The following is a 22156-nucleotide window of genomic DNA, read 5'->3' on the forward strand; positions in this document are numbered from 1 at the left end:
AACAGATAGAAATTATTTCACTAACTCCTACAAATAAAGCTCTCTAGCGAAGATGCATATGGATCCTTCCAGCAACATTCAACGTATACGAAAAGCAATAGCGGCATAGTTTCTTAAAAGATAACATTAAACCTTATGTAAGTCAATTACATTTTAACAAACTAATAACAAGACTTTGGCATCTAAACCACGTCGTGTTAATAAAGAGCTTCTATGAATACACATCGTTTTCAGGAACAACTGAACAAGCTCGGCAAAAAAAGTTGTAAAAGGCACGATCTTTGATTATATCAAGATCGGTTAGACGACATAACAAACTTCACATTTAAAACAGAACAGCTATACATCTGAGAAAACGCTAGCTAATGTATCTATAAGTATATTCAAAATTTATACCCACTTCTTCGTTTCTTATTCTTTCAATTTACATTTTTCTGCAGTCAAAGTTGTCAGAATCAAGCATGTTTTATTTTCGAAATTTCGCCAATCCATTTACCGGCTCTCTTCCCTACCTGACTGCCGGTCTATTTCCGAACCATCTGTTCTTTATTGCTAAATATTTACAATGTTTATGCAACAGCATTTCCGAAGGGCATTTTCTGTGCCAGAATTGCTTTCTTTGTGGTCCTCTACCACTGCACCGTTAAACTCCCTTGCTTCAAACCAATGTAGTTTACACTAAACCTTCTATTTGCTATCATGTTATTTCTGTTTTCCTCCGCCTCTTCCCACGATTAAAGGTATTGATCTTCGCTAATTCCTGCATTTCTATGACACTTGCAAAAAAAATCAAAACACCAGTTATGACCAGACTTGAATGCGTTCAGGTACTTCAAACCAAATTGAAGCGGGGAAAATCAATAGCAATAAGGGCATATGTATTCAGATAATGTCGTAAATGCTGATTTTCAGATTAAAACAAGTGTGTATAAAATCTTTAATCTGTGATACATGATGTGAGTTGTGGGTAGACAATTTGAAAATACATTTGCGTATTTCGTTTACCTTAATATTTGTTCGTGCGCCTTCAATCCTATCTTAAAGCCAAAGTTGGTGTAAGTGGTGTATTTGGTGTAAGTGGTGTATTTGGTAAGTGGAGGATCTTGGTCTGACTGTACGAAATAAATTTCGCCTACGTCAGTATATAACTAAATATACGTTAACCGAAAGAAGACACATTTAGGGTAACCATCTTATTTTGGTCAAAATATGAAAGTATGCTAAAATTAATTTTCTAAGAATGCAAGACACCAGAAGACGTCGCTCGAAAATGTCAATAATGTCGAGTCTCGGACTGAGCATTGTGTACAGCAGTAAGAATACTGAGCCATCTTACAGTTGTATGATACAGAATTAAATAAAGCAGAAAATCATTTATTTGAATATAAGTAGCAGTTGCGTGTCATATTGTTTAGTTGACCCTTTTACCACGCCAATTTCATAAACCCCTCGAGTTTTCTAAGGAAAATTGTCCATTATTACGTAGATGAGACAGTAACATGTTGATGCTATGTTGTATATTTTCCAGAATGACAAAGTTTAGCGCCAAGATAAAAGCAGTCGATAACGACACAAGCGCCGACCATGACGACTGAAACACCTAGCCACAGTGAAAATATGATCAGGGCATCTTCTTTCATTCCGAGAAACTCAGCAAAATTATGATTTCCGGCAGATTCGGTTGTACGATCGCTTGTATGATCGGTTGTTACGTAACTGAGCGATGTACTGTTAAGCCAATACTCCGAAGACGTTTCATTGCTGTCATTAAAGCCTGTTGTTGAGTTTGAATCTGACTCAACAGTCGTTAGAGAGTTATTTGACTCGTTTCGTGACAATATGCCTGGTGTTTCGGTTAGCTCTGCATTGCTTTGATTTTGTGGAGAGGTTTCGCTCGTTGTCGTTTCGAGGGTGTCCAATGGTCTAGACGTTGTCATCTGAACATCAGTACTTCTCGTGATTGAATGTTGGGCGGCGCCTTCCGATCCAACAGTTGGCGATGACTGGGTCGTCGTGTCGACAGTTAAAGGGCCAGTTGAGGATGATTGAGTTTCAGTCGCCGTAGCAGTCGTGATGGACTCGCTAGTTATCTGGTTAGTGGTTCGTAACAGGATCGTAATGATTGGCGTACTTGGCAGAGCGCTGGTTGTTTCGTCAGTGGTCTGGCGCGCAGTTGTTATGATTGGCGTGCTCGTACTGATCTCAGACGTTGTTTGCACGGATGTGGTCGGAATTATTGTTGTGCCCGAACCTGCAAAAGATACAAGACAGGAGGTGTAGAATAGTTCTGAACAAATACTAAAAATGATCCGACAGAAGACCAACACACTGGGCCCCTAATTGGCCTGTTCGTAGTCAACCAATTAGGGTGACTCCCATACGGACATTCTCTAAAACTAATGTATGGTCACCTTTGACAAAATCCATCTATATTTACTGATTTCGTCGGGTCAATGATTATGTACAGACGAGTTTTCATTGCAGAGGTACATTAACAAACTGTTATATGATATGGTATTTTGGGTGATAAGTTGTAAGCTAGTCCACACAAATTTTCTTGCAAAGCACTCTTCACTTGATCTACCCGTTGAAAAATGTAGTTATCTAACGCCTACCCGAGTACTCGCACACATATCTATGTTGTTCGTAGCATGGTTCGTCAAACCAACGGTGTACGTATCCTGATAGCCTTACGCAGGCGGTTCCGTCTTCATCCGGTTGGTCCGGGCAGTATGGTGAGATCTGCATGTTCGTCGACCAGTCAGTGATTCGATTTTCTATAGGTTCGCCATCAACCCACTTGAAGCTTCCGCCGTGATTGGACATGCCAAGCCAGTAGGTCGTGTCCAAGTCCACTAAAAAACTGGTTCTCCTCGTAATCATCAACGATCACAAGCCAGCCTCCAGATTCTCGACAAGTATCATCGGCATTACTCCATGATTTACTATTACTTGATATGTAATAGCAGCTTTCACTGTTTGGGTATGTATCCAGTCCTGGGTCGCAATCTGTTAAAATATTGGTTTTGTCCACCTTTGTTAACAATTCATAGAGCAAAGGGACGGAGGGGACAGGTACATGTAGGTAGGTAAGTGTGCAGGTATAAAGGGGTACGTTATGATAAATTTCACAATTATATTTCTCAGATGTGAAGCAAGACAGTAATTGTTGTCTTGGCCATGTGCCACGCGCACCTGCCAGTTAGTGCCATTCAGCTGTTTGCTATTACGTGGTTTGAATGCTCGTTTACGTATATTTAAAATTGGTGCAAAATATCTGGTAAGTTACCAGGAATTTTCTGTATGCGTTTTTTTTTAATTTTAGTAATGCCTCATCCCATGAAAGTTATATTTACCGTGTACATTAATTATTTTACGTCACTGCCAATATGACATCAACTTTGAGCACAGTGCGCGCAGTGGTCGGCTACATGTTGTAACAATTTCCTTTCGAGTGCTTTGATGGTTTTTATCCCATTCGCGTCGGCTGCGCTCATATTGTAGTTCACTCAGTTTCTCTGGGTTCTTGTTATATCAAAATTTAGGTAATTTGTTATTTCAAGCGCATAATTAAATTTCAGGAATATTATACCATTTTTGCAGTTTGCCACTCACAATAGTTTTTTTTCTGTACTTATTCTCTATTTACCTTCATGGCTCAGTCATGGGCACGTCTCGGTAACTACACAAAATAATGAAAAGGGGAGTCTGAATGGTCGGTCGTGTCTGGAAACACTAGACCTTTACATTGAGACACATTCCACCAGACGAAACAAAAATATTTAAATCAACAGCTTACAGTTGTATTTTGTTGTAAACGCAGTCGCAAAGAAACTATGTGAACTCAATTACTCTACTATATAAAATAATTTACGGAATATAATGATGTTATGCGTATATATCAGAAGCTATAATGATATGTTGGCAGAGATATACATTGCAGAAAACTTACGTTTCAGGCAAGTTCCAGGCACGATATACAACGCAAATTTTTTAGCTCGTACTTAACGTCAACATATTGAACTTGAAGGTAACATTATGGACACACGCTTATTTAAACACCCCTGTCGAGGGCACGATGACTGTAACATCATGCCAAGCATGAGCAGGGTTCCACCTTGTAACACAGAACTAAGATGAACATTAATTTGAACTGAACAGAGTACTAAAACAGAAGTGGTTTCTGAGTTACATTGTAACATATGTACCTTACTCGCTGCATATACTACACATGGGGATATTGACTGGCGGTATTATCCGATGAACAAAGTAAACTGGGATTTCAGTATGATTAAGCTTTCCAGTAAATCGAGGAGACAAGAAATAGCAACGAATGTTAAATGACAGACAATAAATGATGGCACCAAATGTTTTTGAATGATAAAGATCATGTAAGACTAGAAAAAATGTAATTGCTAACCGAAGCTCTTGAGTATGCAAGGTCATGTTGAAATCATCCCACGAGAATCATAGGTAAGGTTTGTACATACCTGCCGATGCTGAGAGAAAAACAGCGAAGAGAGAACACAAGTTCTTCAAGATTTGCATGCTGGCACACGATGGGAGTGACATTCCTTTGAAGTCGTCGCAGCAAAATGATTCCTTAAACGTGTTGTAGCGCTTTGAGTCCCTGGGGGAAACAATTACCTGGATAATGGAAGTCTCTCTTGTTCGGCTCACTGCATTGTAATCGTAGTCGGTAGATGGAATTACGATCAATACCGCCGATCATTATCACTTTATGCGGCATGCCCGCGAGAATCCGTATGCAGAGGTATTTGGAGGGGCGCTTTCGCTTTACCTTTGAAGGTTCAATCTGTGTTTGCTGAGCTTTACTGTCGAATCGTGGAAATATAGATTCAATTAATTAATCGAAAATCAGTCTCCACAACAAGCTCTGAGTCTATTGACGTAATCATATGGTTACCATGACGAATGGTAAATTATCTAACTGTTCGGTCACTCGCTTTGAACGGTTTGAACTCCATCCGAGGGGGCTTACCAAAGAGGGGAATGCTAGTGATACCTATCAGATAACAGCTTATTTGGAGTTTGGACTAATGATTGTTCTAGAAGAGAATGCATATAAACTTTACTGGAAATTTTCATAACAACTATTTTTAGCGTAGTGAAAAGTTAAGAAGTAAACGAAAAAAAATTAAGCGGGTTCATTGTGTCATACTACATCAGGAATCATCTGGTTTAATGTAGACTGTTGAGGCCGGGCCAGTTTGGTCGTCTACCTTCATTTATTTTCACAGTAACATCAGCGTGCGCAGAGCTAATTCAGTTTTAGAGATGACAACACGTAGCGCTGACTTCAGGTTATTGATATGATGGTCCTTTTCCTCGAGTGTGAAACGACGGAAGTTAGTGGTTATTTATCTAAATACGTGGTTTACCTATTTCGATCGCATAATTATGTTGATTTGAGAGAAGCAAACTGCGTGAACTAAATGGAAGTTTAATGAAACTGCTCTGCCAAATGCGCATTGATGCACACGAACCCCTTTAGCGGACAAAACGTTAGTGATAAATTTTACAGTTCGTGGTATTAAATTCAAACACATTTATTGATGCTAGGTTTTATCATAATACCCATGACCATTAATTCACTCGCGTTTCGCGTTCTTACACTATTTGAAATCAATTTTCATTTCCTACATGATAAAATATTTACAAATGCCATGTATGATTAAAAGTATATAGCTATGACGCGACGACGTCACTAGGTCACATGCAGTGCGGTTACAAGCCTGCCATGAGGTATGTCCGACCGATCGGCCAGCTGAGACAACAGTTCATCATAGACAAGCAAGGATGTAACACATGTACCATTTGTGATCGAATCATCGATCGATAAACCGACAAGGATCAAGTATTGTACGGCGACGTTTGAAGGTCACCTTCGAAAAGCAGGACGGGAAACAAAGAAATCGATGGCATTGAATTTTAAGTTGCTACTCATTATAAAAAGTATAAGTCCATAAAGACTTTTTTAATAACCAATTTGTGGCATACGAAATGATTGTTGATGCGAACTTGGTCCAAATCAAAGCCCTTCTATCGAACAACAAAAATTGAGCTCCACTACTCCTGGTAGGTATACAATCATCCTTCCGTTTTAAGTATCCATTAAAGTAGAAAAAATTTAACTTATATTTACATGTGTGCAGCTTGTATATTATTACATGTATAAACTTGCAATTGTCATGATTAAACTTTACTTTGAGGAGGCGAATGACTCTAGTACCGCACACAATTCCCCACGCACTTCCATGACATGTATGAACGTGTGGTTTGTATAGAGATGGACACAAATGTAAACATTCGCGAACATACGTAAGAATAAAGCAACAAAAGTAATGTGCTTATCTCCATCCGGCTTGTGAGCTTAGTTGTGCGTGCAGGACTACCTATCAAATCCAAACGCGTGGATAGCTTACTGTACTACGGTAACCGTCTGTAATATATCGTCTTATAAGGGAGAAATTCACATAATTACAAGAATGGCAGACGATTCAAAGTATCTGGAAGAGTTGTTCAAAAAAGAAGGAGGAATTAGACAAAGCAGGTTACGCAAATGCGTCAAATCTAGTCACAGAAGAAATGAGTGGAGTGCAAGAGACCCAGAGAAGGCAAAATCAAAGTTTTTGGAGTTGGATAAAGACAAGCCAATGAAACTTGTTGGAAAGATCTTGCTTCCTGTCAAAGACCATCCTAAGTTTAACTTTGTAGGAAAGATTCTTGGTCCAAGAGGAAACTCACTGGAAAGGTTACAAGAAGATACTGGATCAAGAATTACTATTTTGGGTAAAGGTTCTATGAGGGACAAGAACAAAGAGGAGGAACTCCGGAAAGACAGTTCATCCAAGTATGCTCATTTGAATGAGGATTTACATGTGATGGTTGAAGTCTATGCTTTGCCTGGTGAAGCACATACCAGGATGGGCTATGCACTTGATGAAATCAAGAAATACCTTGTATAGCTCAACTTTACCCACTTTCAAAGTAAAGTTGCGTTTATTATCTTATGACAAAGTTTAAAAATGAAGGTTCAGATTTAGATTAATTTATTTTCTTTCGTTGCAATGAAGATGTTACTCATCCTTATTTTGAACATTTGCTGTATCTACGTGTACATTGTATTTGCCATCTATACGCATGTACTTTTTTCGAGCTTTTAGAGGGCTCTTATGTAAATTACAATTGATTTGTAACTCAGATTACCCTCTTAACACTTTCACTGCGTAATTAATTTTATACGTGCATTCCTGTGCGTAGTTTTCTATGGATATATGGCCTTATAAATATTGATTTACATGCATGAGTTGTATCTTTGTAACTATACGAGTATTCGGGACAATTTTTTCAGTGAGTATTGCAATATGACAGAGCATCATAAAAATGAACAAAATGTCACGTGACTCATCTGGAAGGTCACGTGATAATGGCGGCCATATTGGATTTGACAGAAAAAATTCAAAAAATGTTGCATTTTTTGTTATTTCAATATATAAATGTATTTTTTTCAGCGTAACACTTAAAAAATTACTACTTACATTATATTAACTCAAAATAAGCAGGGGAAACACATACTGTAAAACATATTCAACATAAAGGAGGTAAATGTGCATATTTATTACAAGTTCATCTTCGAACAACAGGTATCATCTGACATTCAAAAGAGATATATATTATATAGGGTATATGCTAATATACTTGTAGCTAGTCCGATGTGTACGCTGATAGATTGATGTCATACAACATCCACCAGGATACCCCATCGACATTTTTGACATCGGTCACCGACTCTTTGTAGCACTTTTCTCTCAGCATGCTCAGCTGGCCTACCTTTCAGGTTCTGTCTTGCTTGCAATCTCCGTCTTTGCTCAACTGGTTCGGGAACATACTCAAGTTCGGTATTAGAGTTATTATTTGAAATTTGACTTCCGCTATCTCCGTAGAGTTCAGTTTCACGATCTGTGACAATTCCACTATCACTGTCTAGAAAAACATGCTCAAGGGCTTAGTCAGTGTTAAAATGTGCCCGCGTCGCCATTTTTAAATACCACCTGACAGAAAAAACAACAATGATCACACGATCCTTACAAATTACGGCGGAGAAATGACCGAGTATAGCGGCATTTGTTTACAAATTTGGCGCGCATGCTCATTTAGGTTTGACCTCTACCTCGTACGCTACACTAGGCTTGAGGAAATAGTCAACAAACATGATGTAGATCAGACAAAGCCAACGTATATCGAACGCATATAAACGCGTACGTTCTTGGCGCGTTTACGCGCCTCCCGCAGTCTGGCCGTTGGCGCAGAATGCGCCCTCCCGCGGTGAAAGTGTTAAATAAAGTATAATAATAATAATTATTATTATTATTATATAAGTATTATATAGAAATAATAACGCGAATAATAATAAGGGTATTTTGGGTCGAAAAGACCAAATATGATATCGATTTCACTGCCCCATGTTTCCATGGTAACCATTTTAAGGGTTGAAAATTTCAGTTTTTCTAATATCAAATGAAAAGTTACTTTTATTGATATGAAAATTATTTAGCGCGGGGAGTTCGGGTCAGAGAACACAAAAACCAGACTTATTTTAACATTTTGAGTTGCCATGGTAACTATTATGGGATTGAAAATGTTACTTTTTCCCTAATTCCTATTAAAGAACTATTGATTGATGTAAAAATTGATAATTAGGGTTTTTCTGGTTAGCACACCAAAAACAAATCACACTCATTTTAATGTGAGATGTTTCCATGGCAACCATTCAGGAGTAAAAATTACCAGTTTTTCAAAGATTCCATCTAAAATCCAGGAATCAACAGAATGTGTTATATCAAAGGGATATTTTGAGTTAGAAAGACCAAATATCAAGTGTAAAAATCCAGTAATCAACAGAAATATTATACCAAAGGGTTATTTCGAGTTAGAAAGACAAAATATGATATCCATTTTTACTGCCCTGTGTTTCCATAGTAACCTATTTGCGTTTTAAAATTTCAATTTTTTTCCTAAGTCCATTAAAAGTTATCCCAGTTACTATGCAAATGCTCTCCTAAGTGTATTTATAACAGCATGAACTCCATGTTCATATTTGTTTTATGTTGCCAGAGCAACCATTTCGGTAACCACAGTTTTTTTATTTAAAACCATAGACCCTCGAGAGGGTCTATATTAAAACATAATTCATTGTTTTTTATTTATTTTATGGATTTCTAAGTAACAACTTTAACATTTGTTCTATAATAATAATAATAATAATAATAATAATAATAATAACAATAATAATAATAATAATAATAATTGTAATTTCTTTGCCTTCATTCTAGAAAGAATAATAAAGATAATGTATATTGGGGCCATTTTGGTCAAAATTATGTTTCCTTTAATTTTAGTGTGTTAGAATTAATTTTACATAGACCAGAAATAATTTTTCAAGCAAATAATTTTTCAAGCATTTTTAATTGTGTTTCATGCAGTCATCCCAAGTCAGTGTTATATAGTATGTTACTAACTTATTATGCATTTATCGAATTAAGTTTATGCCTTCAAATTAATTTTATGCGCTGAACTTAATTCTACTAGTATCGAACCCAATCATCCTTATCACCCAATGTACCATTATATTTATCACAAGCAGTAACAGTAGTGCACAGTTATTTTTTGTTTTATTTAAAACATAATTCACTGGTTCTTATTTATTTTATGGATTTATAATAAATGACGTATGATAATGTTCATTTTATAATGATTTATTTTGATTTCTGAAGACAAATTATTTCTGATTGTTTAACTTAAGTAAAATTATGGCCATGTAATTGTGTATTATTTTTTGTGTGACCTGGCGTGACCCAATAAACTCTATGATTCTGATGACTAGCTAGATCTCCCCCTGCCACGGTAGCAATGGCTAAATTTGAACATTGTCCCTGTATACCTTTAAACATTTTTTAAACCCAGCAGGCCAAGACAAGGGGAAATATTACAAGTTAAATGTTTCATGTTTAATATTGCCCTGGGCTCGAAATTAACTTTTTTCCCTGGTAGTCCACTTGGGCAACCATATTCTGAAGTTGGTAGCCCGGTGACACTGGCTGGTAGCCCATGCATATTTTAGATCAGGGGTATCTTTTTTCGTTAAACAGACAAGAAAGGGCTATTTTACAAGGTTCTGCCCATGAAGTGAATGTTTTAGTCTTTTGATGTGTATACTTGCACACCTTTAATGCTCAAGGAAATAGGTGTAATGCATGACAGTGGGACTAAAAAGTTTTGTGACCTATAAATAACCCGTTTCACTCTCACAGTTGTATGCAAATTTTAAAAGTCGCCATGACAACAAGACAACAATATGGCCTTTTCAGCACTGATACATTCTGTAGCAGGGCTAAAAATAGACCATCGCCCTTCTGTGCCTGTCATTCAAGTACGTCAGCTCAGATATGGAAACTTTGTTGCAAAGTTCCACCGCACGGCCGTTCGTCTCCAGAACAAAGTCATACTATGGCAAATTTCTATGCCCAGCTGGGTTTGACTGCATTTATCTAGCTCGTCCCAAAGTGACGGACGCATCTTTCAACCTTTCACCTTGGTGAAAAACGCATTAATTGATTCGCCAAAGGCCTGTGGACTCGCTTATTTTTGCACAAGTGCTACATGGACAAAGGAAAAAGTTGTCGAATACTCACTGTTTCATTGACTCCGCCATGATGAGAGTTCTCGAATCAAAAAATGTTGCCGAGCTCGAATACAAATGTCTTCTCATTAAATTACGTAATTGTTATACAAGAGTTAGCATTCCAAAGTCTGTCACCCTGATTTTTTTCAAAGTTTGGAGAAGGCCGGCATTTCCATCTGAAATGATTGAACGACGTGAAACGCAAAATTCCATCGCATATTATCTGGCAATATGTACAGTAGAAATACTGTATACCGTCGCTCCAGGTACGTATAAGCTTATACTCCACAAAATGGCCACAGGCAGCGTCAACTTTCTGAAAGGATTTCCTAAAGTCCTACTAGTTACCTTAGGGACTCACTCGTGATGTCCTGAAAAGTATTCTCTGCAGTAATTCCAGTTTCTGTCAACATGCAAAGCTCAACTACAAGATTATAGCACGAGAAGTAGTGTACGGACTACACATTCACGCGCCAGTAAACTCAATTGCGCATGCTCTTATTGGCAGACTACACTGGCAAACGAGTGCGCATGCGTGAAGGTATATTTGCAGCAAATACACTGGCATACACTCTCCAGAGTCGCTGTGCCTTGTTTTGTGCGCGCCCACGACTGCCACGATGGGCCTTCATTCGAACACCTCTTTTTCAGAATTCCCACAGCTGCAATGAACTGTTATCAGAATTCTATATAATACTTATAGCCCCTAAACTTGTAATAATAATAATAATAATAATAATAATAATAATAATAATGATGATGATAATAATAATCGCTTATCTATTCGAGTATATATTGGCGACTTCCGTAAATGAATTAAACTTCAATAGTTCTTTTACCTGTTCCATGATACAGTGCGCGTTAGGGTATACAAAGCGTGTATTACTCATAAAACCTTTTTAGCCGTAGGATACACGCAGGGTATGTTAGGTTACACCCTGCCCTGCATTTTCGTCGCTGATGCATGAAAGTGCTCGAGACATATTTTGGCGTTGCATATTTGTGTCATTCTTGTATAGCAAACCGTTGTACAACAAAAAATCAGTATACTTATATTTTTTGAGTGTGTACACTATGTTTGAGACTTAAAGCCACAATGATGCATTGTGGGATAACCGGGAAAATGTCTATTGCCAAGTCAAATATGGTAATGTCACTGCTGCCAGGACTCGCAGGAGTGGCGCCTTTTTTCGCCCTTTGATATGATGCACATATATTTGCAAATAAAGTGTCCTGGAAACAGCTTGTTTTCGTTAATTTTTCTGTAAAATGATACATGTCGCAGTCTTCTACACTTGTATTCTCTTCATTCAGGAATACCACTTCATTTAGAAACCAAGACTCGAGGACAATGTTTCTTTGGTGCATTTGCTAAACGCTTGTGTGGCAGAAAAAAATAGAGCACAATATTGGCGGACCAAACTTCTGAATAATTTCAATTACATATTCATTTAAAAAATATATATGGCGAGAAAAATGGTTCCGCGGCTCTACTTTCATTTGGGTATAGACATGGTTTGAAGATAGAATGGCTTTTGGAAATGCTTAAGTAATAAAATATTTCAAGACAATGTACGATTTCAGTGGATTTGTAACAAGCACATTCCTTTAGTTTGAGTTATCTTCGGATAAGAGGTGCGTTGTTTATATTGAATGATGTCTTGTTCCAACAAAAACAAGAATTATGTAAAATGAACATGATATTCGGTCACAGGTATTAGGAAAAAAGAAAATCAGCTGATATTTTGAAATTTTAACTAAAGGTAATTTGTATGTAAATATGATTTGCTATTGTATTAAGGCTAAATTAAAAATTTGAGGGGAAGTAATACCTGTCGGTAACTGTCCTCCCCTATGATCAGAAACATTCCTCTGGTCCATTAAGGGCACGCTTACCAATTCAGGACACCTGGTACCACCAGGAAACAGTGCTTCAGGATGACCCTACTTTTCTTGTCACTTTCTATTTGTTTTCTTTTACCTGGTAAATTATTTATTTGCCTTAAATGATACTGATTCTTTAAACTATTTTGATGTCGAATTTTCCTACCCCAACTCCAAAATATGAAATTTCCACTGTTTTGCCTCTCCCAAATACAAATCTTCCGACTGTACTCTTCCACGTACAACAGTTCCCACTGCAATCTCCTTACCAAATTCCCTTCCACTTTCCCATCGGCATATTCCTCAAAAACTATATCATATTACCCGCTCATCTTTTGGGCCTTTTAAAAAATGCCCATTGAGCATAGGAATGAATGCCTGAGCAACGGAAAACGAAATTCCCGCCAAAATATAGTCGATATGACAAATTTTACATGCTCAGTTGTTTTTGCCGCCCAAGTTATTGAGGTGTGGTTATAAAGTAAAAAGAGCTAGCTTCGTCAGCGAGGTTGTTGTTTGATACAGTGACGATGTAAGTCTTGCAGCACATAGAGGTTGTTTTGTATGCAAAACTTTCACAAAGCGGTAGTTTGGCGCATAGTAAAGCGCAGTTAATGTTCGAGATGCCACACACCACATGGAAAGGAGAGACAGAGACGGGCCTTTTCCATGCTGCTGCGACATGAAATTGGGCGGAGCGGTCCATCGCACTTGACGGTTGGCTCGTTGGCGTGGAAGTAGGCTCCGGAGTTGTTGTTATTGTTGTTGTTACAGCTGCTGTCGACGCCGTTGTTGTTGTCGTCGTGAACAGATCAGTTGTTCTGACATTGGATAAAACAGTGGACGTCGATGGAAAGTCTGTGAAGGAAAGATGTTTATGAAGAAAATTGCCCTTTGAATGATTACTCTTAGGCTGAATGTAACATGGCGCTTGATACTGTATACGACTATTTACACTAAGTCTGTTGTAAATTCGTGGAAGCGCATCGATATAGGTTTGGTAATACTGAATCTGCGTTGAAATTTTGTCCCCATTTACAAATACAGTCTTATCATAGCGTTGGTTAGGGATTCCATGAATCCTTTGAATCATTTTTTGGGATTGATAGAAGACTTTAAGAACATGTATCGTCCAAGCTCACAACGACATATTTTTTCAGTCGATCTGCTCCGTTTTGTAGAATACACTGTTTTTTAGGTTTGTTCTAGTTAAAACGTCTAGACTTCAACTTCGAACCGCAACCATTATGTGTGAAATATCAAATCTGATTGTTGACGACTGAAAATTTGAGAATAATATTCCATTCTGTATACAATGCGTTTTGTTAATTGGTATGTTAACATACGTCATGACAATGATAACAAAATGAGATTATTTTACAGAATGAAAGGAATATAAAAACACAGTTAGTGCCTCTAAGTGAAATCACATTTTCGAAGAAAGTAGTTTAGGATGCAGTATGCGAACAAAGATCGAGAGCTGGTCACACTCGATGATGATACACACCTGAGAATTCACACACGAAGTTACGAGCTACTGTACAATCACAATCATTCCACATATTGAAATAGTCGGGGACAGATCTTCTTATCTCCGCGCAATCGCCTTCTCCGTTCGGCTCAGTCACCGCAATAGAGGTAAACCAGTTTGAGTAGCCGTTTTCGACCAGTGAGCCGTCCAACCACACAAATTTATTCGTTTCACTTTGGCGAAACATACCCAGCCAATAGTCGGCGTTGGACAAGGTGACTGATCTTATGAACACTTCTTCATCGGCGCTGTCTATTTTCAACACAACACCGCCGAGGTTATCGCAGGTGTTACGGACGAGGTTTGCGGGATGTGGGTGAGTATTTACCACCATGTAGCAGTGTCCACCGAAGAACATGTAACTAGCGGACGGACAATCTGTGAGAAAAGGATTTATGAGGCTAAGGCAAAAACAAAACTCTATTACAGCACTCCCTACAAACTTAATCAACCTTTCGACCACGTCTAAAAAGATAGCAAGCTGACAATTGTATGTTTTGTTTGGTTCGAATTTACGCAAATGAACGGTTGCAAAATGCAACCGAAAAGGAGATTTCATGCATGTACGATTAATATTCTTTTTCTCTAAGTGTCATGTGCGAGTCGTGCTGGAATTCAACACTACTGATAACTCAGGCACACGTTGCAGTTGTTGGTAAGTGAGGTTTCCCTGTGTTTATTATGGGTGTTATAGTCGTATCTCGTCGGTCTGGGGAGCGTACTCACTGCTGAGAGGTACTTTGAGATCTTTGACAGATCTCACAGAGTTGTTGGGTATCAATGATGGTGGTTATTACTGAAGTGTAAAGTTTACACATCATATGCCCAGCTATCTTCGACTGAAGATAGTGGGTGATTATCCCTTATTTAAAAGAAATTGTAGCATCCTAATTAGATTAAATTAGTTAAGCCTCAAATCGCTAATCGACTAGTATTTCTTGGTTGGTTCAAATAATTAAAATATTATTTCCTTCAAGAAATACATTACTAAACTTTCTCTGATTGGGCATCGATCATATAAAATTTTACATAATCTGCATAAGTGACATCATCGTTATACAACATTTCCCTTATGTAATCTTCCCAGGTCCTGTCTGGAATTTAGGTATTGACGAATTCACTCTACTACCTTGACAATAACCAAGATGAAGGAAAATTCATAATGATTATTCACCCTTACACAGACTTGGAAAGTTCAGCCGTCTCGTTCAATGACCTTTGTACAGATTCCCAAATTACGAAAACAATATCAATAAGCCAAAGAAAATTTAGTCTGTAACATGGGGTTATTTTGGGGTTGGATTTTTTGAAGTTTTTGGATGTTTTCGTCAAGACATCAGGAAATAGATGAACTGCATGTATATAAAGCAATCACTGCGAAAAATTTGACCCTTTGAGCGCCATCATCCCCTAGACTGCAGATTGGTATGTCAATAATTTAATCTAAGAGAAACACCATCTTCTGTTATTGAACATTATTGAGTATCCTAAACAACACAACACACTATCAAGCTCCACGGTCGGAGACGCGGAGCTATTGGGGTCGGTGGTTGATTGTGTCGTCCGCAATCTGTTGTCCTACGTCCCCCGTCAAAGTTGCTTTCTTCTTCTGAGGCAGTTTATGTCAAAATCACTTAGGACTACTGTACATTGTTTTATGTAACATGATGAGGATTTTGCATATGCGATTTAGGAAGATAATTTCCTTGTTTTTGTGAAATCTTATTATTTTTCTGATACCAAATGATCAAATTGCTTTCAAATTTGCTATGCAGCTTTCTAGATAGACCTTATAAATGCTCCGAAAATTAGTCAAAAAATTGCATATTCAAATTTTTTTGAATATGTTATTTCCTTTTTTTCAAAAAATGTTCTCTAAAACGTCTTGCCACAAAGCAATCAAATTTTCTTTGTAGGTATCTAGGGATGACTTAATTTGTTTTGCTTAGATTGAATGAAATTTACGTATGCAGATTTTTTGTCATTTTTGTAATTTTTATCTATGGCCAAACATCGCCTATAGACACCGCGATCAGATAGCTTTAAGCATTGTTTGTAGTTTTCTATGGATACCTTCATCACACAAGAATAGATATTTTTTGCATATTTACGTAGTTTTCTATAGATACCTTCATCACACAAAAATAGGATGATTTTTGCATATTTACGTTTATATAAGTTATTAATTTTGATTTTATTTCCTTCAACTTTTTTTGTTCAATAGCAATCCAACTTGGTTTGCAACTTCCCAAGAACGACCTGGGACAAATCAGATTAGCATATCCATTCTTTCGGCCTACGTGAGGTTAGAACATTGTTTCCTCGGATACCGCTGGTTTTTCATCTTTGAAATGGATAAGGTGGAGCTTGTAAAATGCCCATTAATTTTAATCAAAACAATTGCGAAAACCTTTTCTCGTTTTTGCTCAATATTCTTCAATTGTCTTTCTCTGAAGCAGTGCATCCCATAGAAATCGTATTTTTTGCTAGCTATGGAAGTACCAATAACAATACACAAAAGGAATATTTACACTATGCAGTAAATATTACACGAGTTCTGATTGGATGATAAACAGTCTGTTTCGTTCCACGCGCAAAATGTTATCCAATGGCACGACGAGTAACACACGGGCCGGAACTACAAAGTAAGCAGGTCAGAGTACAGTGGCAGACGACAGAGTTTTCACGATTTTGGATAATGTTGTACGTGTCCAATGTGAATTTAACGCATTTTGTGGTCATGTGAGAAAAAGAATCTCACACACCAAGGACCTGGGATCAGATTTCTCACACTCGTTGGGGATATTTTGTCTCACACTCGCCTGCGGCTCGTGTGAGACAAAATATCCCCAACTCGTGTGAGAAATCTGATCCCAGGTCCTTGGGAGTGTGAGATTCTATTAGTCTTCCTTTTCTGTATATTTGGTTATCCCTTTTCATTGTTATTGTTATCATTGTGACTATTATTATTATTATTATTATTATTATTATTATTATTATTATTATTATTGTACTTGGGCCTCAGCCCAAGTACATTTGTTTTCATTCCGTGGGAAAAAACTCTGTAAGGTATAACCATTTCTGGCTGAGACCAGGGAGGGCAAAATGTCTTGGCTTCATCTTTCTTGGCATAATAAATGGCGTAATGATGTTAACTGAATGGAAGTGCTGCTCTCAGCCAGTCTTGAATAAGTGAGATGTGAATATTAATGCTTCTCTATCTGAGTTTTTGCCACAAAATCTTCTGAATATAATCAAAATGTGCATCGAAATGCAACAATTAATGCACCCTCCGTTTCCTATGCGATGGCACGACCCTTGCTACACCCACTGGACGAGCCAAAGTGGGAGGAGTAATTTCAGTTTGGTCGAACAAGAGGGCTCGAGACCAGAATTTAACATTTAAACTTGAAACATGTTTAATCACTGACAAGATGTGGACTAGTTTTGATCAAACTAAAATTGTGAAAAGGAAAGGTTTTATATCCCGGATACAATGAAAAACATTACGACTGGAAACTGTACCCCAGTTGAGAATAGTAATGCCCACAGCGATGGAGAACACTTATCCTTGAGCTGAGAAAACCAGACCATCATTTCGAAATAGAGCTGCAGATTCGAGAAGCTCGTTCAAAATAGCTAGGTACACCCCCATATAAAGGGGTGGTTTCGAGTTTTGAGGGCAAATTTCGCCTCCTTCATATAGAAATCGTACGTTTGTTTTTCCAGGAGAACACACCATTTGACACAAAATTTGCATGTAAAGGGGTCGCCAGTAAGCACGTGGTCAAATTTGGCATAAGAAACAATATGAAATGTTGGGTAAAGCCAGTCCAAAATAAACTGATTTGAACTTTTGTGTTTTGTAATTTATACCACTGCAGTAACATTACCTTTTTTTGACAACATCACACAATGTAATACGTTTTGAAACTGAATACTCCGACGTATTCTGTGTCTCCTTTGCTAAAAAATACGGTATGCCGATTACCATGTAAGGAGATGATGACGTCAAGACCGTGACAGATTTGTAGTGCGTTTGGTCCTGGATCGATGGTGCACGAAGTTTTGTCAAGGTAGCTTGTGTATTTATTTCCTAAATGGGAGAGATTAGGGTCGATCTAAACGAAGGCCGAAGAATGTTATGATACTCTAAGCGAGCTGAACTCTACCGCGAATGGTTGGATAATTTGGAGGATGTCTAGAATGATCTCGTCTCATTAAGATTATTTGGCGGTCAGTATTGAATTTCAACTGCGTCACAAGTTTGCGAAATGAGTATTCCGTCGAACGGTCAACGAACGATATTTTAGAAATCTGGAGACATGGCACATCGCATTTTTATTTTAGTATTTTATATTTTCAAAAGATTTAAGAAGCAATGATTTCGTCGAAAATTCTGAAAAAAATATAGGAAATTTTGATCGCGAACACATTTTCACTTGGGGTCAACTAGCCCTGCGTACGATGCTGTGTGTTCCGCTACAGCTAATCGCCCCGCTCACCACAGCCCTGCAAAGACCCGTACGTAGGGTCGGTGACTTCAAATCCATTTTGGGACTTGACGTAAAAAGCCAAATTACTGCCGAAATTCAGCGTTCTTGGGCATAAGCTAGTCGTATCCAAGCCTACCTCAGCTACTCGATCGCTTCCAAAAATGAGTCTTTTATTCACTTCTGGTAAATAACCGTCGATGTCGGCAACTCTCTCGCTAGCCCTGCGTGCGATGCTGTGTGTTAGCTGTAGCACATAGCATCGTACGCAGGTAGGGGTCAACATGGGGTCGCAGCCATGTTGCCTCAAAACTTATTTCTGTCTGCACTCAAAACTCAAAATGTCGGATATGAACCTCAAAAATTTTGTCAAACTTCGCGAAATTTCAGCCTATAGAAAAAATTTCATCTAGGTAAGGTAAATTTACTGAAATTTGATCGACAAAATAGAGCTAGAGGTCTGATTTTTGGTATATAGGAATAACTTAGCAATACAATTATTATGACAAAATGTGACGTGACCTCAATGACCTTTGACCTCAAATATATATATTTGTCCCCAACTCAGTAACCACAAGTGCTACATTCTTCATATTTGGTATGATAAGACACCTTATGACACCACATATTGTACCTCATTAATTATGCGCATATCTAATTTTGAGCGAGCCAATAGAGCTAGAGGTCTGATTTTTGGTATATAGGAATAACTTAGCAATACAATTATTTTGACAAAATGTCACGTGACCTCAATGACCTTTGACCTCAAATATATATATTTGTCCACAACTCAGTAACCACAAGTGCTACACCCTTCATATTTGGTATGATGGGACACCTTATGACACCACATATTGTACCTCATCAATTATGCGCATATCTAATTCTGAGCAAGCCAATAGAGCTGGATGTCCGATTTTGGTATATAGGGATAACTATAGGGTAAAAATCTAAATATGCCCATCTAAATATTAGACATGTACCATCGAGAACAAAAGAAATTTGCTGTAATTTGAATATTTAAGGAGTTTAAGCAATTTCCACTAAAAATAAAGAACCCCTGCCTCAAACTCCACAAAAGTTGCTAGACATATTTTGCCGTTGTCATGCCATTGCTTCGTTTAATAACCAGTTAATCAAATGCCTAATTGACAGGAGGAAATTCAAGACCATATTTGAATAGTTGCATATATTGTCCTCAAAATTACTCTATCACGGCCCAAGTACTCATTGCCTTAAGCAATACTGCCTGTTATTATTATTATTATTATTATCGTTGTTGATAAATAATGTCAATACTTGTAGCATTTGCAAGGAATGAAGATTTGGATTATCTTTCTATGTCATCCGATTTGGTAGAGTCAACAGACTATTTCATTCAATCAAGCTAGTTAAACAAAATGCAGCCACAGAAATTTTGACTTTGCATCTCATTCCTTGTGTGCAAATGTAAAATAATGTTTAGTTACATCTTACTTTTTTACATTTCGATATCGATATTTTTCCTGAGAAAAGTTGCTCAAAGTAGTAATTTCGAGTACTGCTGTACGGCAATAGCATTAAATGATGTCCTCTGACAGTTAATATTGCTTATTCTATGCCACAATATATCTTGTATTATTTGCGTTAAGTTTTTCCGTCGATCCTTGTAAGATATTAGCTTTACAATCTTCCGGACTCTAAAAAACTATCTCGCTATGACAGACTAATTATGAAGGTGCAGAAGTTCAGGAAAAATGAGAACACATAACAAAACATTGGCTCGCTATAAAGTAGTAATACTGCCACTACCTCTGCTCGGACAAGGCACAGAGTAATATCATAGACAGAGTGGCAACAGCTATTGTTTGAGGCGTGAAGCGGTTACGTAAGCAATCCATGTTTGCCTCGCCTCACGAAGCTCTTGGCTCTCTTTTCCGAAGAGTGCCGACCATGCACCCTTCGGTAATTTTCGGATTTTCACCAATTGCTAAGCGAAAGTATGTTCGACAAAGCTTGTGTTGTTGTTGTCGTGTGGTGCTGATCGGAATTGATGTGCTGGCGAAAACGGGAGTGTTTTGAGCTTCAGGAAAGTGGGTTTTACCGTTTTAAAAATTCCTCTCATATTTTCATGAATATATAATGAGTGTGTTTGAACCAAATTTGAAAGTCTTTTATCGATACTGTCTGGTTTTACTCAATGGTTTACGGTCAGTCATACCCTCCTTTACACGTGCGCCAAGAAAGGACATGTTTATGAAACTGCTGGCGTGTTATGTTTTGATTGGCGTGAGGCAGTGTTTCTGGCCTGAGAGCTCACAAAGTAACTATGGTTGCTACGCGACTGGCAGTACTATGCCATCTCGTCGTATGTTTCGCATAATCTCGTGTAATTATCAACCACAAACCAAGCCTCCAAAAAGTTTAACACCTTTTAAGCTCATTTTAATATGAAAAGCCAATAGTCTACCGAAACGACCATGGAACAAAAGGCATGCAATGTTGTGCCCCTCTGTCTATATATTACTCTGTGGACAAGGTAAACTTATCGTATGCTGAAAATACGATGTTTTCCATCGGGTTCGAACCCACAATCTACGGTCACCTAGCGGAGAAGCAACAGACAGAGCCACTCGGCCAAATCAAAAAATCAACCTACCTGTCAATTGTGTTTTTGATAACACAAGTAAGCGCAGGAACGTCTGTAAAACGAGGGAAATCTTCCAAGAACACCGCCCATTTCAAAAACTGTTCGGACTACGTTCAACTATCGCAATGCAATACTAAAGTCTTTAGTCGATTCCATTGACAAAATGGATGTAAAAAGATATGGACTGCTTATATAATGATTCATTTGATACATTAATGTTGACGTACATTTTGAAAATATGTTTGCCAGAGAGAAGTCGAAAAATACCCAAAGTGAAAAGTAATCAATCTCGTTGAGGAAGAAACATCGGACAGTTAACAAACTCTGACAAAGAACTTTGAATTCTAACATCCCTGTACCCTATGGATATGTGGATTATTGAGTTGGCAATTAAACCTATTTTCTAACTGTACGAGCAGCTAACGAATTAAGCTTCACTGACTGTCATTGATTGTATCGTATATCGTATTTTGCCGTGGGACTTTTACTTTCATTGTTCTCTGACTTTTCTGTCGAAAAGCGTGGCAGATGGACCACAAGTTTATAACCACCTTACTGCATGCATTCAGCGGCTCCACGAATAACTTCACAAGAAAAAAAACGTTTTTACATTCAAAGCTATACTGGGCGAACGAGGTATATGAAAGAAAAAGTGTTTTCAGCGGTTTTCACAGCAATGTTTATTCTTTAATCAGTTAGCATATGGAGTTGGGATATGTGCCCGGTAAAATGGTAAAATAGTTTTTAAAGTAAGTATCAGTGTAAAAAAGGACTTTCAAGGCTAGTGAACATGGGAAAGTCAAGTGCACAACACCACGAGATAATCATAAAATTGGCTACAATGAACAAAGTTATGCCATCACTTCCGCTATTAGCATATCGTCGCTGCAAGAATTTGGGAGACATCCTTGTCC

General features: G+C 37.8%; 1 protein-coding gene and 1 pseudogene across 1 annotated transcript; one reads left to right on the forward strand and one right to left on the reverse strand.

Moving 5' to 3' along the window:
• Positions 1 to 1508: 1508 nt before the first annotated feature.
• Positions 1509 to 2826, reverse strand: LOC139146031 (uncharacterized). Its single transcript, XM_070717479.1, has 2 exons — positions 2616 to 2826; positions 1509 to 2251 (listed from the first exon to the last, which is right to left on the reverse strand). The coding sequence occupies exons 1-2, from the start codon at positions 2824 to 2826 to the stop codon at positions 1509 to 1511; spliced, it is 954 nt and encodes a 317-aa protein (XP_070573580.1).
• Positions 2827 to 6509: 3683 nt separating this feature from the next.
• LOC139146032 (KH domain-containing, RNA-binding, signal transduction-associated protein 2 pseudogene) lies at positions 6510 to 6989 on the forward strand (annotated as a pseudogene).
• Positions 6990 to 22156: the final 15167 nt, after the last annotated feature.

This window comes from Ptychodera flava, chromosome 12 (genome assembly GCF_041260155.1).
Source record: "Ptychodera flava strain L36383 chromosome 12, AS_Pfla_20210202, whole genome shotgun sequence".
Classification (NCBI taxonomy): Eukaryota; Metazoa; Hemichordata; class Enteropneusta; family Ptychoderidae; genus Ptychodera; species Ptychodera flava.

Bases quoted from the DNA above. Each gene is read 5' to 3' on its own strand.
- LOC139146031 (XM_070717479.1), bottom strand. From the start codon at position 2,826: ATGTCCAATCACGGCGGAAGCTTCAAGTGGGTTGATGGCGAACCTATA. The intron at 2,252-2,615 runs GTAGGCGTTAGA...TATCTTTTGCAG, and splicing joins ATATGTGTGCGAGTACTCGG to GTTCGGGCACAACAATAATT.